At 43.9% G+C, this 15974-nt stretch overlaps 1 protein-coding gene across 1 annotated transcript in view; it reads left to right on the top strand.

The window, feature by feature from the left end:
* Positions 1-9473, top strand: part of OXCT1 (3-oxoacid CoA-transferase 1) — a 94822-nt gene extending 85349 nt beyond the window's left edge. The window contains exon 17 of the mRNA XM_081940092.1: positions 6805-9473. Coding sequence (XP_081796218.1) covers positions 6805-6840 — 36 coding nt within the window. The 3' untranslated portion in view covers positions 6841-9473. The remainder of the gene's footprint in view (positions 1-6804) is intronic.
* Positions 9474-15974: the final 6501 nt, after the last annotated feature.

Below are 15974 nucleotides of genomic sequence, written 5' to 3'. Positions count from 1 at the left end.
AGGCACGAGATCATCTTGCCGAGGAGCTGTGAGAGCTGAACCACCTTGACTAGACGTGACTGCTGCACCTGAACGACCATCTCCCGAAGGCTGGCCACCCTTTCCGGGGACAGGGATACCATGCCCGAGGTGGTGTCGATGACGGCCCCTAGATGCTTCAGTCTGGTCATGGGAACGAGATGACTTTTTTCCAGGTTGATGGTGAACCCGTGGTCCCGGAGGTAATGGAGGCCCGCGTAAGAGAACCTCAGGAACTTGCGGTGGGCTTTGCGGATAGGGATGTGGAGGTAGGCCTCTTTGAGGTCTATGGACGTTAGTATATCGCCTGGCCTGATGCCCCCAAGATGGACTGGAGGGACTGCATCTTGAACCTGCGATATGTCACGTGGTGATTGAACCTCTTTAGATCTAATATCCCCCTCCACCCTCCTGAGTTTTTGGGGACCAGAAACAGGATGGAGTAAAACCCTCTTCCTTCCTGGCCTGCTGGGACAGGTTCTATGGCCCTGATCTCCTTGAGGTGCCTTATCTCCTGTTCCATGAGGGATCTTTTGACTAACCCTGAGGGAACTGGACACCGGATGAAGTGGCGGGGAGGGGGGGACCAGAATTCTAAAGTGAGACCCATGCGGACCGTTTGAAGAACCCACTGGTCCGACGTGGTCTGCTCCCATTTGGCGTGGAACAACTGCAACCGCCCTCCTATGTGAGCTGACCTGTGATGGTCATTTATACCTCCTAAAGGGTCGGGAGCCGGAGCCCCCCCGAAATGGCCGCTTGGAGAAGGGCTGCTGGCGACCTCTGTCTCGAAAGGACTGACGGTCCTGAGACCGCTCACCCTGCTGGGGATACGCCTGATGATAGGGGACGGAGCTGGTGGAGGGCTCATTGTTCCGAAAGGCCTCCCTCCTGTAAGAGCCAGGACCTTTACGATCAGGCTTTTTCGTGACTGATGGCATCACTTTCTTTTTGTCCTTGTTTTCCACAAGGACTGGATCAAGGACCTCACCAAACAGCTTGTCCCCTTTAAAGGGGGCAGTAACAAGCTTCCATTTGGAGCGCATATCCACATTCCAGTGCCTAAGCCACAGGAGGCGTCTGGAAGTAACATTAGACGCTAGGGCACGCGAGGCAAACTTAGCAGCATTCAGAGTGGCATCAGCAGTGTAATCTGTGGCTGCCATGATTTTATTGATATCCTGCCTGACTTTAACGTCCTTGGCAGGTATCTTCCTCAACAACTGCCTCAGCCACAGGAGAGCCGCCCTGGAGAAAAAGGAGGCTGAAGCGGAGGACTTAATGGCCCATGCAGCTGCCTGATGGGTCTTGTGACAAGCAGTTTCGGTTCTCTTGTCCTCAGCCTTGAGCCCCTCCAACAGGTCAGGAGGGAGCACAGAAGAGGAGGTAAGAGCCGCTACAGGGGGATCGATAGGAGGGAGCTTGAGCAGCTCCTCCAGGCTGGCATCCACCATATATCGCTTCTTGTCATGGCTGCTGGGGGTAGCCATGGTAGCTGGCTGCGCCCACTGTCTTTGAACTAAATTGAGGAACATCTTGGGTACAGGAACTATTTCCTGGACCGAAATGGGTTCCTCAAAGAGATCCCCAGATAGATCATCAGGGTCTACAACCACCTGAGCTGGGGGGGGGGGTGGACCCCATGTGAGTTGAGATCTTAGCCTTATCTAAAATGGTTTTGAAATTATCCAAATTAAATAAGCCTGAAAAGGCCGGCTTTTTGGCGGGGCTTGCCTCATCCCCAGAGAATTCAGTTTCCTGCCTAGGAAGAAATTCCTCTTCTTCCTCCCAGTCTGATTCATCGGAGGCCACTGAAGAATGCAGGGACGGAGGTGGAAGGCTAGGAGCCATCTCTCTGGAATCCTCCTGGGGTTGCAAATGGTGGGTCTTGCGAGTGCGCTTGCCACCTTTTCGCATGCCTGAATCAATGCCCTGGGAAATGGCCCTGTTAATTATTTCCTGCATTTCAGTGGATAGGTTAGGCCCTTGGGCCTCAATGGGGCGAACCCTTTGAGTGGGCCCGGGGATCGGCTGTTGAGGGGCTAAGGGCCCCATTGGAGCTGGTCCCTCCTCCATATCAGAGGGACAGGCAAAGAGATCAGCCTGATCAGCCATGGAATGGCCTGGAGAAGTTGCCATGGCCAGGGAATCCCCTTCCTCTTCACTATCAGAAATGGGGCCTCCCTGGGCTGGAGGAATTTCCCTGGAGGGCTCCCCAGGAGACACCGAAAGGGAAGATTGGGCCTGCTGTTGGGCTTTGGAAAACTGTTTTTCTAAGGCCTTCTGTCGCCTTAATGCATCTTTGTCTAGGCCTGAGCCCTGCTTGGGGCCATGCCTGGAGTAAGGCTTACTCCCTCTAATGGCCTCCCTGGCAGCTTTCCCGGCCTGTCTTACAGGGGCTCTGGAAGAGACACCCTCAGAAGTCTCAGGGACCTGATCTGCCATGGTAACAATCACTGGTTGGGGCAGTAGGGGGATGGGAAACCACCACTCACCACCTCCAGAAAGCCCACCGCAGCACGATGCTCCTGAGGAGACAGAGAAACTGCAAGGCCTGAAGTAGCTTGGAATTTCTTAGGCGCGAGCAGAATTCGCTCCCAGTGCCTGCAGGAGAGTAAAGGAGGCAACCCAGCAGGCCACGATCCCACGCCGCTATCCCTTGCTTGGATTGGGGCCCAGGTCGCCGGTCACACCGGCCAAGTCTGACTCCACGCGGCTCCTGCAAAGAGCCAGGCACCAGGCAGCTGCGGCAAAAAACTTTTAAAAGTAAAGCCGGAAGGTTGCGCAATCCAAAATGGCGACCGGAACTCACCGGGGCTTTGCGCGCCAAATTTGAAGAGGGAAGAAGCCAAAATGGCTGCCCTGGAAGCCCACGCAGCAATTTGACTTGCTAGAAGCACAAATTGCAACGGAGGGCTTCCAGTGGGAATCGGCCCCCAGTAGGGGTGCCCCAACAGCGCTGGCGTCGGCACTCCGACCCACGCGCTTCCCCCAACAGCTGCCTGCGGCTTCTAGGAGCCAGAGCAAAGCCCTGGACTCCAGGAGAGCCGAAAGGGTGAGAAAAAAAACCAATTAAAAAGGGGAAAAGAACAAACTTAATTTTAAAACTCACCAGCCTGCTCTAAAAATCCTTAAACATACTGTTTTAAAAAATTATTCTTCCTCTGGAGAGTCCAAGGAATCAATCTTAGAACTGGAGAAAATCTTAAAGCGTGTCTACTGGGCTAGCTGAATTGAAAAAATCTGAGGAGAGTCGGCACCAGAGGCATGGCTTAAAGTTTCAATTCAGTTCTGGGCAGATTGGCTGTGTTTAACCCCTTCTTTGGATTCTCCAGAGCAGCGCCCTGGAAAATAGAATATACTGTACAAAACAGGAGAGGTCTTGACCTTAATGACTTCCTGAAAGTTAACCCGTTTTGATCCTGTGTTTTCTACCTACAAGTCATATTCCTTTAAAAATCGATGTTACCCAAGGCTATAAGCCTTTAAATGTCAATAATATGTTCATCAAGCCATCAATTGAAAAGCATAGCTTTAGAACTATCCACATTTTAAAGGTTTTATGTAACAATGTATTTATTAATTGTGTGCTTTTGTGGAGAGCAATATCTTAGCGGTGGCCTTGAGATCTTGCCATGCATTCTTACAAACAAGAAGGAATCATTGTTTTCTAAATTGCACTAATATGCTGAAATCTCTAAATTACATTCTGCAGGAAAACACAGAACATGGCAAAAGCCATAACACTCATTTATGCTCTTGAAAATTAAATGTGGAAACAATGGAATCAGTGGTCTTAAACTGGATTAGTTTAAACATACCGAAACCCATCAATCCAGTCGAGTTCCGTCCTTTATTTGCTTACACCTAATGGAAAGAATCTTGCCAAACTAAAATCATAACTTTCTAACCTATTAAATTTACAGTATCTTGAGATTCTAGGGTAGTTACCTTGAATCTGAAAAAAAATGATGGCTTGGTAGAACACATTATTGACATTTAAAAGCTTACAGCTTTGGGTAGCCTTGGATAGTATCAATTTTTAAAGGAAATTAGCTGCTAACCCAGCATTGCCCAGAACAAATCCCCCTTACCAGAGAGAGCCCCCTTGTTTTTTGTAAGAACCAATCCCCCTTACCAGAAGGAGCCCCCTTGTGGAGTACTGTGAAGCCGTTACCATGGCAACTCCACTGTGCTGTACAGTTGAAGCCATTTTAAGGCACAACAGGCTGTATCTTAACAGAACCTGAATACAAAAGGTACACTATCACTGTCAAAAGTACTGTGATTTGACGCTATAAATATAATTTATTCATTTTCATTTCAGTGGCCCAGGTTTTCCAGAGTTATGCTGGAACACACACACACACACACACACACACACACACACACACACACACACACACACTGAGGGGTATTAGGGGTGTCTTACCCCCCAGAGTATTTTTTTCCAGAGAGTAAGTCATCTGTGTACCAAGTTTGGCTGAAATTGTTTGAGCCATTCCAGAGTTACGCTGGAACTTACACACACACACACACACACACACACACACACACAGATTTATATATATAGATGACTTGTAGAAAGAAAACACAAGATCAAAACTCTCCCTCACTTCTGCAGGTGCACATTCCATCACAGCTAGAAAGATCTGGAAAGAGTAGACAAAGCTGCCTGTGACTTTGGCCTAATTTCAGTCTTTCTGCCTACTCATCCATTGGAAGAGATCAATCAAACCTCTCCCTCTCCCTTACAAGCTCCTTGTCTCAACCTGATGCCTACTGTTTATGGGTAGGAGTGGGGAGACAAAGTGTCAGAAAAAGAAAAAAAAGGGTGTGACAAATAATGACACCAGTGTTGGCTGAAGCCCTGTTGATTGCTCAGACCATGTGGTCTTTGCCAGATTACCACTGAGAGAAGACAAGAGAAGTTTGCCCACACACTTGCTATTCAAGCTTGTGTATTTTAAGTCCCACTGAACTCAGTGGGATTTTAATGGAAGAGAAGAGAAACCAATCTATACATGGATTAACTTCCTCAATCTAGTATTCTCCAGATGTGTTGGATCAAGTCCCAGAACTTTCCTGCTAAATAATTGGAGGGCACAAAGTTGAGGAAAGCTGTTGGAAGCTTTTGGTTTCCTTCAGCGCACGGAGACAGTTGTGCATCACTGAGTCAATCCAGGTATACATTTATTTCTGTTCCATTCTGCTGAAATGCATGAAGAGACATCAATATGGTCTAGAACTTTTATTGCCTCCAGCACCTAACATTTCTCATGTCCTGATTACGTTGTTGTTGTGTAGGCACCAATCATTTTTGCTTAAAGACAGGTGATCCCTTCTTTTTAAGAGTTGAAAGTGATTTGTGACATGACAGCTTTAGTGTTAGGGCAAACCAGAAATAGAAAGAGAAAATGTAAAGTCTTGCTGGGTCTGTTTTACCTTTGGGAATTACATTGCACATCCAAATCAGTAGTAGTAGAATGAAAATTTGAGTGTGAGACTGTACTCACACCAGACATGGTATGCAATCCAGACCTGGTTGAAATCAGAAAGCACTCAAGAATCTATGGGGCTCTCTAAAGGAGCATATGAGAGATATGGGGCTCTTTCTCCCCTGCCTTGCTGCCAAAAATTAGCACTGACCCATCCTTTAAAAGAAGCAAGCAAGGGCTTTATTTTTAATTATTTTATTCAACATTGCTATTTTAGGCAATTGCTCTTGTCTTCATTCTTGAAGCCTTTTTCACACGAAAAATAGAATTTGCACAGTGCTTCTTGAATGTTCACAACATTCCAATAAAACTGCTCATTGTTGTTATGGTAAATGATTTCAGGCTACTGACAGCTTACCTAAAACTTGCTCCATCCTCAATTTGCAATAGCTGATATCAAACTATAGTCCCTTATGATACAATGGGGTATTGGAAAAAATGGAGCTGTGCAAATGCAAAAGCTGTCTGTTTGTCTAAATTAGCACACACATCCCAACTTGAGCGTCCTCCAGATTAAAGGCACTTCAACTCTGCAGTGTCTTTTTTGGCTGGGGAATTCAGGGTGTTAAAGTCCACATAAGGGTTTAGTTTAGAGCAGTGTTTCTCAAACTTGGCGACTTTAAGTCCTGTGGACTTCAACTCCCAGAATCCCCCAGCCAGCATAGCTGGCTGGGGAATTCTGGGAGTTGAAGTCCACAGGACTTAAAGTCGCCAAGTTTGAGAAACACTGGTTTAGAGGGACCAAATTCCGGACCCATAGATTTAGAAGGTAGAATTAGACCTAAGCATTCACAATACTTGCATTGTCTCCCATAACACATGTTTATTTTGCCAGTTCATATACCTGAAAAAGCAAGATCCCCCCCCCTCTATTTGTATGAGGGTTCTAAGTTATTTTTAGTACTCCAATCCACATAATATTTATTTCCAAGTTGTTTTGGTCCCATCAGTATTCTTAGATAATGAAAAAGCAAGTGACTACAGCACAAGGCTTTGTTCAAAAGTGTCTCCCAAATCTCCAAACCAGAGTTCAGGGCTTCCTGGTTCATGATACCATAATCTATTCTTGTTTCTCCTCTCCTTCTCTTTTCTGGAAAGTTGAAGTTGAGATTCAGGTTTCTATCAGAGACAAAAAAACAACAACATTGCATTTTGTTAGTCATCTTATCACCACTATAAACACTGGAGAGTGATAGTCACTGGTTGTAATCAGTAGCTACTACAGAAGGCTGCAGCAATTCTGGTAATTTATCTGTCAATTTATTTTTTCTCTCTCCTTTCTTAACAGGTTTCTCCAAACCTCATGCCAATGAAGCAGATTTGAACCTGAAATGTAGAGTGGTCCTTTCTTCCATACGTCCAGGGAAGGGGAATCAAATGTCTGTTTTTGCTTTTATGCATTATTCAGAGATCTTTGTAAAGCAGATTTTATTTAAATAGTTAGCATCAAGCTAACTTGTAAACATTTACTTGTATGCAACAGTACAGTACAGTTTCCAAATTTAAAATTTCATTTGGTACTTAGATATTTTTAATTATAGTATTGCAGGTTTGACTGTTATTAAACAGTAGCAGAGGAAATGACTCAGTTAAGATGATCATTCTCTTGTCTTCTTAAGCAGAAATATGCACAAGCTTTTCCAAACAGATAAAAATTGCAGTTAGGTTATAGTTACCAACTTCAGAATAATCCAGCCATTTTCAGTGCCTCTGAATGTGCCCAGGGCCGTATAGGACTCATTTTATGCTAACGTTACTTTTATATGCAGAAAAGCAATTTTAGAGTGCCTATAAACTAGCTACTATGGTACTACCACTACTATACAGACACGAACACAGATCTGAACACAAACAGGCACATGTTGTTTACATAAAATTTGTGAATCACCAAAACTTAGGACATTTAGACATTATATTTTCATGGTTGCATTGCTAAAAGGGCAACATGAGGGCTGTTTATATTCTCTGATACAGTGAGCATTTTTAAACCTTCCAGTTACTCATCCTGTGAAATAGAAATATGAGTTTAGATGACTGGAGCATATATTTGTTTGTTGAGATGTCAGAACCCCAAAAGTCTAGATTTCCATGATTTGCAGTAATACATGGATTCTGTTTTGTGTAACATATAAGCACTTTCTGATGGCTTATCCAGTAGCACTTATTTGCTGAAAGCATGAATATATGCATTAGAAATTAAATGTCTGGCAGGATAAAATGTGCAAGATAAATTGGGGAAAAAATTGCTTAATTTGCAGAAATAATACTGGCTGCAGTATCTATCAATCCGTTTGGATTGGTTTGGCACAAAAATTGTTTATTTAACTGCCAAATAACTACGGCCCTGAATTGTATAAAAATGTACAATGAATTGTCCATCCTGCACAGAAGCTTTGTTGAATGGAACTTTGTCGTGATGCTGTTACAATAACTTTCTTATTCTTACCAACCTTATTTATTCAGATGCACATATTCATAACATCTAATGTGTGGATTCCACATATTCACTAATACCCAAAATTAATTGTTCACATAGATTCTTAATTACATCAATCGAGGTGCTATTTGGAATTTGACTTTTTTTCCTTTAGGTTTTCATATAATAGCAGATAGGATCTGCTTTTCTTGCTTGCTCTGAGAGATAAAAAAAAATTCCCAGGTCAAAACCTCTTTCCTCATTTCTTTCTTTCCTACCTAAACACTGATTGCAGAAGCATTAAAGCTTGGCTAGGTCATTAGCATTCCCATGAGATAGGTCCCTGCCTTTTTATGTGACAGTGCAAAGGAATCAGGTTGGTTTTCCATAACCACTGCCTATTTCCCAGTGCAATCTGATGTAGATCTTTTTTTTTCCATCCCAAGAAGCCTTTCTGATCTGAAACACAGAAATTAAGGAGCAACATCTAAGCAAAGATTTTGGGTGATGAGATGAACTTAATTTCTATGTGATGTAGGAAGCTTTGAATGCCTCCTAATGGGCTAATGAGCAGCTAGTGATATTTGTTCCCCTGGGACAGTTCTTCTAAACCTTGGGCAACCTGAAGATGGATGGACTTCAGCTCCCAGAATTCCCTAACCAGCATGGTGGTGGAAAATTCTGGGAGTTGAAGTCCACACACCTTCAAGTTGGTGTTCTTAGGAGGAACAGGCATTTTGCAGCAGGAGAAGACTGTTTAGGGGGGAAACATAAGAGATGCTGAAAGTTATTAAGAATATGTAGCACTTCTGACCTTTCTTTACTCTTTTTTCCTCTTCTTTTTTTAAATATTAGTTTATATCAGTTTTTTTCTCATTCTATATTTAACATTTAATAAATTTGTACAAAAAAGGTTTCACCTGAACCCAGAGATTATTATGAAACCAATAGAGCAGGGGTGTCCAAACTTGGCAACTTTAAGACTTGTGGACTTCAACTCCCAGAATTCCCCAGCCAGCCCCTCCCAATTCTGGGAGTTGAAGTCCACAAGTCTTAAAGTTGCCAACTTTGGACACCCCTGCAATAGAGTAACTTGAAGGCAGCTTCAAAGGAAGCAATCTGTACACAAAGTATAATTAGCAGGACACTGTAGTGACTTTTTAGCATAGTTGGATGGTAGTACCAGTCCTAGGGGCACAAATAGGAATGAATACTTTGCAGAAAAATTTGAACTTATTATCGTCCAAATCATCTGGAGATTTGGGAAAGGTGCATATAGTATGTGAGTTTATCCTCTAGTCTGGTCCACCAATTTATCCAGGGACCCTTCCTGATTGTACACCTAATATAATAGTACTTTTGTCCTTCAGTAGAACGTTTCTTTTTTTTTTTTGCCCTTCTCTTTCATGCCTTGTATCTGTCAAATGTTTCCCTCTGCCCACTAATAAGGAATAAAAGTGAACTGACTAAATGACTGTGCTGTATACTGTATGCCCGATCTTTTATATGTAACTTTCAAAATAATAAAACAAAGCGCACAATGGTTGTGTACTGCCCTTTGTTACGTATGAACATGCATAGTGGAAATGCTTTATGCCTTGAATCCAATCCAGCTCCTCTGATTCAGGTTTAATAGCAAGAGCACTTAGACGTATATATACCGCTTCATGGTGCTTTACAGTGTTGTGGCCAGTGGTGGGATTCAGCCAGTTCGCACCCCTTCGGGAGAACTGGTTGTTAGGTTTCTGAGCAATTTGGTGAACTGGCTGTTGGAAGAAATCATTAGGACAGAGAACCGGTTGTTAAATTATTTGAATCCCACCACTGGTTGTGGTCCACCAGTGGCCAGAGGACCTTGCAGTAGAGTCGAACAGTGAGGAGGTTGGGGAGGAACATGGGCCAGTCCTGGAGGCTGGGAAAGAGTCAGATGTGGGCTCTGCATCAGAGGCAGAGATGGGGCCAAGGCCGTCTGGCAGTTCTCAGCTGCCTTCCGAGCTAGACAGCAGTGAGGCAGAAGAACAGCTGGAGCCTGTTCCCAGTTGTGCAAGCTCAGAGCTGCCAGAAGAAAAGAATAGCTAAGAGATCAGGGTTGACTTGGGAGTAAAGCCACAGGTGGGCATTGAATGGCATCTCCCATAGGAAATAAAAGAGGAGCGAAAGGGGAATGGGCTTTTGCGGGAAACAATTCGTTTGTTCATTCGTTTCAGGAGTGTGAAGATCTGTTCCTGAATCTTAAAGACTGTGCCAAGTCTTTCCTTGCACAGCACTGCGTTTGGAAAATATTTACATGGCAGCTTTCCAAGCTAGATAAGGTCTGTGGGCAATTCACCTTTGAAAGGCTGTTTACCAGGCCTTTGCTGAATGTGAATGAAAGGAATTCACATCCATTTAATAAAAGGGGTTTTGTCGGGACCAAGAATCTGCTTTGTGCTTTTTGGGGAAGCCTAGGTCAGAACATACAGCCCTCTTCAAGTGATTTACAGAGTCAGCATATTCCCTCCAACAATCTGGGTCCTCATTTTACTGACCTTTGAAGGACGGAAGCATGAGTCAATCTTGAGCCGGTCAGGATCGAACTCTTGGCATCGCTAGAATTAGCTTGCAATACTGCATACTAACCACTGCATCACCGCAGCTCTTAATAGACATGAAATGCAGCAATGCACAACTTTGGAAGCCTATGGCTATTCTGGGCATTTGAGAGATGTGCCTGGACTTGCATCTTGAACAATTGGTTGGGGCCAGGACAAAGAGCTAGCCAGGGCTAGGCAAAAAAAAAATGTGCTTCAATATACTGCGTGTAATTGAATACAAGGAATATTATTACTAGCCATATTTTTCCTTTTTTGTCACATAATTCAGTTCAGTGAAAATGTTTGGAGAGGCTATGAGTCAGTGGTGGGATACGACAGGGATGCCCCGGTACGGGCGTACCGGTGCCTGCTGGGAGCACCAGGTACCGTTCCAGTACGGTGCTCCAGAGGGCCCAACCCCCACCTGCTCTCCTTACCTCTATTTGAGCTGATTGGGGCATTTGCATACACACACAGGGTGTACAACGGCTGTGAGATGCTCCGCCGAGCAGCTGGAGCGTTGGCGGTGGGTATGCATGTACGTGCTGCGCAAGTACATGTGGTGGAAGCGCAGGCCCCGTTGCAGCGTACCAGATTAAACATCTAAAACAATGTTGTTGCTTTTTGATTACCATCCAAAATGGGCACTCTTCTAATTCTAATTGACTCCCCAGAAAGTGTGCGTTGATTTCAATAGGGCTTACCCCGAAGTACATTTGCTGAGTATGCTTGGGATTTGGAGCATCAGCTTTAACACCGCTTACGGTCAAGTGAACCAAACGTTTGGGTCGCTTGGCTTAGCAGTGTGATATTGTGAATTCATGTTTAGTTTCCTGTAGCGGTGTTGCTTGTACTACCCAGCCTAAATATTATAAGCACCATATGGTTATCCTGCTTTTTTATTTAGAAATAGCTACTCGGGGGTGTATTTCAAGCAAGGCTATTTTGGCTTTGTTCACTAGATACAGTTATCCATGATTTAGTCAACCACATTTTCTTGCTTTGCCACACCCTGAGTCATTAACTGTCCATATGGCCTGCGTTTGCACAACATGCTAAGCTAAAATCCGTTGCGTAGTTTACTGTGTATTGTGCCAATAGAAATAGAAAACATCTGAGATTCCTTCAGCTTGCTGAATTGGAATTTTCAGCTTCTTTACTTTCCAACCTGCCTAAAGGATTTTCTTTTGAAAGAAATGCCATTCAGTGGAATGTAACTTGTGAGGGGATAATTTCTCCACAGTTATTGCTGACTGGAAGCCCCTTATGAATTTTTCTTTTTTGCATAAAACAGGGAAAAATGAATTTAAGATGTTTGTTTTTGGTGATTAGACAGGAATGGAAGTTTGCACACCTTTGTGGGGGGAATTCTGGTCTTCAGTTCCCAGAATTCCCCAGCCAGAAGAGAGTTATAACCATAGAGTAAGAAGTAAGCTTATATTTGTACTTACTGCATAACTTATACAGTATATATTCGATAGTTTTATTGATTAGCCTATAGGCCATATCAAAGCACAAGGTTCAAACACATATCGCCAATAAAATCTTATACAAACAATTTAAAATAAGAGCAAGGTAAAATACAATAGTTATAGGACACGGTAAGTATGATTGGAAACGACTTCTTTGTATCCTTTTTCATACTTTTCTATTTTTCTTCTCTTTTCTTCCCCCTTTTTTTGCACTTTCAGCTTTCTCTTTGATTTCTTTCACTGCAATTTCTCCCTTTATGAGTTTTTATCTTCTTTTAAAAATATCTTATAAAACTATGCAAAAAAAATATATATATAACAGGATCATTTGAACTGAATGGAAAAATAATACAGAGAGACATAAAAACCAGTGACATTAGGAAGATTGAGAAGGAACAACCAGCTCCTTCAAGCATAAAAGATAGCAATTTAGATTAAATAGCTTCCTGGTTTGGAGCGAGTGCGTGCAGGGTTACTCACACGACACAACCATTCCAGCTATAAATCACGGAGTAGAATAAAAAAAATATCACTGAAATACATTTGTTCTTGAAGTACATGCCAGGAAGTTTGATGTTATTTGTCACATATTATTTGCTCTACCAGAGGGAAAGCATTCCCAAATGCTTAACAACATAATAGAAGTAGAAAGTGTATTGTTGCTGTGAGTGCTAATGGATGTTGACAATGGTCAACTCTCCTACCCCATCAGATTGATGGAAGGAAAATTCATTCTACTGAGTTTCTAAAAATCCTACGATAAAACAGTGAATGAGCCCAAACTAAGGAAATGATAAATCACATTCACAGGCCCGACCACACTGAAAATTTGGCCAGAAAAAAAAAATCTTTCCCTGCCATGGCAACTTTTTTTTTTTTTTTTGGTAATAAAATTTTATTGGGTTTTCAACATTTATAGGGAAAAGGGTAAATGGACAGGTCTACAAATTTTGGCAGTTGCAAAATGTGAAAGGCGCCCCTCCCTCCATACCCATAGTATACATTTATATATAATGCATTGATATATAATTGATTACAATCAGCATATTAGTTCTATTACTAAATTCAATCAGATTAAACATTACAGTATAAAATCCAAGTATAATTCCATTATCACTTTCGGTCAATTTATAATAATATGATTTTCCTGTTTATTTTTGTGATCTGAGTCTTCTTGCTATTGCCCCATCTCCCTCCACTGGCAGAGCTCTGGCCCCTCCCGTGTCCTGCGTGTCCGTTGTAATGTCTGGTGTTTTCTCTAGGAGTGTTTTATTTTTTTCCATAAAGGCCTGCGCCTCTATGGGTGAATTGATTCTGATTCTTGTCTCCTCCCAGAATATCAGCATACCTTCAGGCATCAACCATCTAAACCACACCCCTTTCTGGTATAATTTATTCGCTAATTGCGAATAATTCTTCCTTTTTTCTCTAATCTTCTTAGGGATCTGCTTCAGAATGGTTATCTCCATATCATGATATGTCAATGCTTGCCCCCTTTGTACACCCAGAATTTCATCTCTTGTGCTTTTTCTAAGAAATTTAATGTGAACCTCCCTGGGTACATTGTGTGTTCTAGCATAAGCTGAGTTCACTCTATAAACCAGGTCTATATCCCACCCCATCTGTTGTTTTTCTTTGTGTGTGTAGTCAGCCAGGATGTTTGTCATGATGTCCCTTATGTTTTCCCCATCTTCTTCTATAACATTTTGAAATCTAAGATAATAGGACATTCTCTCAAATTCTAATTTCATCTGTTGGATGTCAAGATCTTTGTTCCCTTTCTGCACAGCTTCTACCACCCCCTTCACCTCCTCCACCCCCCCCTTCCACAAGGTTCAGTCTTTGTGAGTTCTTATAAATTTGGGCTTGATTTTCTTTAATTTCATCTTTCATTTCCCTTAGCTGTTTCTTGATTTCCTCCTGGCCCTGTAAAATTTGTTGAAGCATTTGTTGAAAGTCCATCTCTGTAGTCTTGGGTTGCATCAGTTCTGTTATCTTTGACTGTGTGGCTGGACTGGATGTTGCAGATGTTGGAGCAGACATGGCAAAGCCAGGTTTTCCAGGAGGTGGTCTTTTGGATGCCATCCTTTATAACGTTAAAAGTTCAGTCCATATATAAGATAAACAGTTAGAAAAGAAGGGTAGCCAGGTGAATTCCGGGAGCAGGAGAACCAGGCAGAAGAGAATCTCTCTAATAAGTCTGGCAATAGATGAAAAGTTTCCCCTAGAAAGTTCAAAAAATAACAATCCACAAGAGTTTCCTCTGGGAGACACGGAGACAAAGACCGGAAGCCTGAATTTTAAAGGTGGAGTCAGGTTTCACAGTTCATAAAGACAACGGAAGTGTGCCATCTTGCCCTGCCAGTTTTGGGCACAGAGGCATAACAAAGTTTTAAAAAAAGTTCCAGAAGTCCTCAAATCACAGTAATATATAAAATTAAATTGAAAAGAAAATCATCTCAACCTGGGTGAGGCTTCATTCATTGGCTCTCCCCCCTCCTCCTCCCCCGGGGGCTGAGAGCAAAATTGTTCCTCACCGCTTGTCCAAGGGGGGGGGAAACCCCCCTCCCTCCAGCCGCGCCTCCAACTTGCTCCGAAAGTTGTTTTAAAGAAAGCTGAATAATCCTTCGTGCAGAATAGGGAGTGAAGAGAGAAGCAACCTCACCACACCGCAGCTGCGTCCTTCTATTGTTGCATTCTCCGGTCGGCTTTAGCGAGGCGCGAGGCGCAGAAACGCGAAGCGCCCTCCGATCTTGCTCCCCGGTGCCTTGGGCGCGCGAGAGACCTCCTGCCGGCCGCCGCCGCTGCAGGAGACCCCCGCGATGCCGCCCCTCCGGCAGGACCCCTCTGCGGGGTGTCCTGTGCCCCCCAAGGAGTGGGGAAGCCCACCGGGGAGCCGGAGCGGGCAAAGAGCTGCCCGTCGCCGCCGCCGCCGGAACCGGAACTTTCCCTGCCATGGCAACTTTATCAAATATCCAATCTGAGTTCTTAAATGTATCAGCCTACCATTCCCATTACCTGTTTCAAGGCTTGTGATATGTTTAAGTTTAAGTTTAAGTTTATTAGATTTATAGACCGCCCCCTCTCCCCAAAGGGACTCGGGGCGGTGTACAGACATCTCAATAAAAAACAGTATACAAAAATAAATACCCTTAAATTCCCATAAAATCGAATTAAACAATAGGCTGTACAAAGTGATAAAAATTAAAAAACAACCTAAAAACCCACCCTTAAACATTTAAAATACAGACTTGAGGGACTAAAACTGCGGTTAGGCCAGGCCAGCTAAATTGAACAGGTGGGTCTTAAGCTTCTTGCGGAAGGAGCAGAGATCGGTGGTTATTCTGATATCGGTGGGGAGGTCATTCCAGAGGGTCGGGCCCATCACAGAGAAGGCCCTGGTCCTGGGCGTCGCCCGCTGGCACTGCCTAGTGGACGGCACCCGGAGGAGTCCCTCTCTGTGAAAGCGAATCGGCCGAAGGGATGTATGGGGCAGGATGCGATCCCGCAAATACCTAGGTCCTGTGCCATGGAGCGCTTTAAAGATGATAGTCATCACCTTGAAATGCACCCGAAAAGCCACAGGTAGCCAGTGCAGCCCGCGCAGGAGAGGTGTTACATGGGAGTACCTAGTAACTCCCACAATTGCCCGCGCGGCCGCATTCTGGACCAACTGCAGCCTTCGGGTGCATCTCAAGGGGAGCCCCATGTAGAGAGCATTACAGTAATCCATCTTAAGTAGGGGTATCAAACTCTATTTTAATAAGGGCCACATCAGGGTTGTGCTTGACCTTGTGTGTGAGTGTGTGTGTGTGTGTGTGGCAGCTTGATGTCGTGATGTCGGCCTGTAATAGCCTGAGTGCTCTGCCAGTGAAAACAGGCTCCCAGGATGTGTTTCCGGCTGCGATGGCCTCTTGCAACCCTCTCCTAAAGAAAATGGAGTTTTGAGCTCCGTTTCCAGCTACAACAGCCTCCTGCAACCCTCATGCCAGCGGAA

The sequence above is a fragment of the Natrix helvetica genome, assembly GCF_964273705.1.
Source record: "Natrix helvetica genome assembly, chromosome: 2".
Taxonomy (NCBI): Eukaryota; Metazoa; Chordata; class Lepidosauria; order Squamata; family Natricidae; genus Natrix; species Natrix helvetica.
Note: the sequence above shows the minus strand (reverse complement) of the source record. Positions and strands in the feature narration are given on the sequence as shown.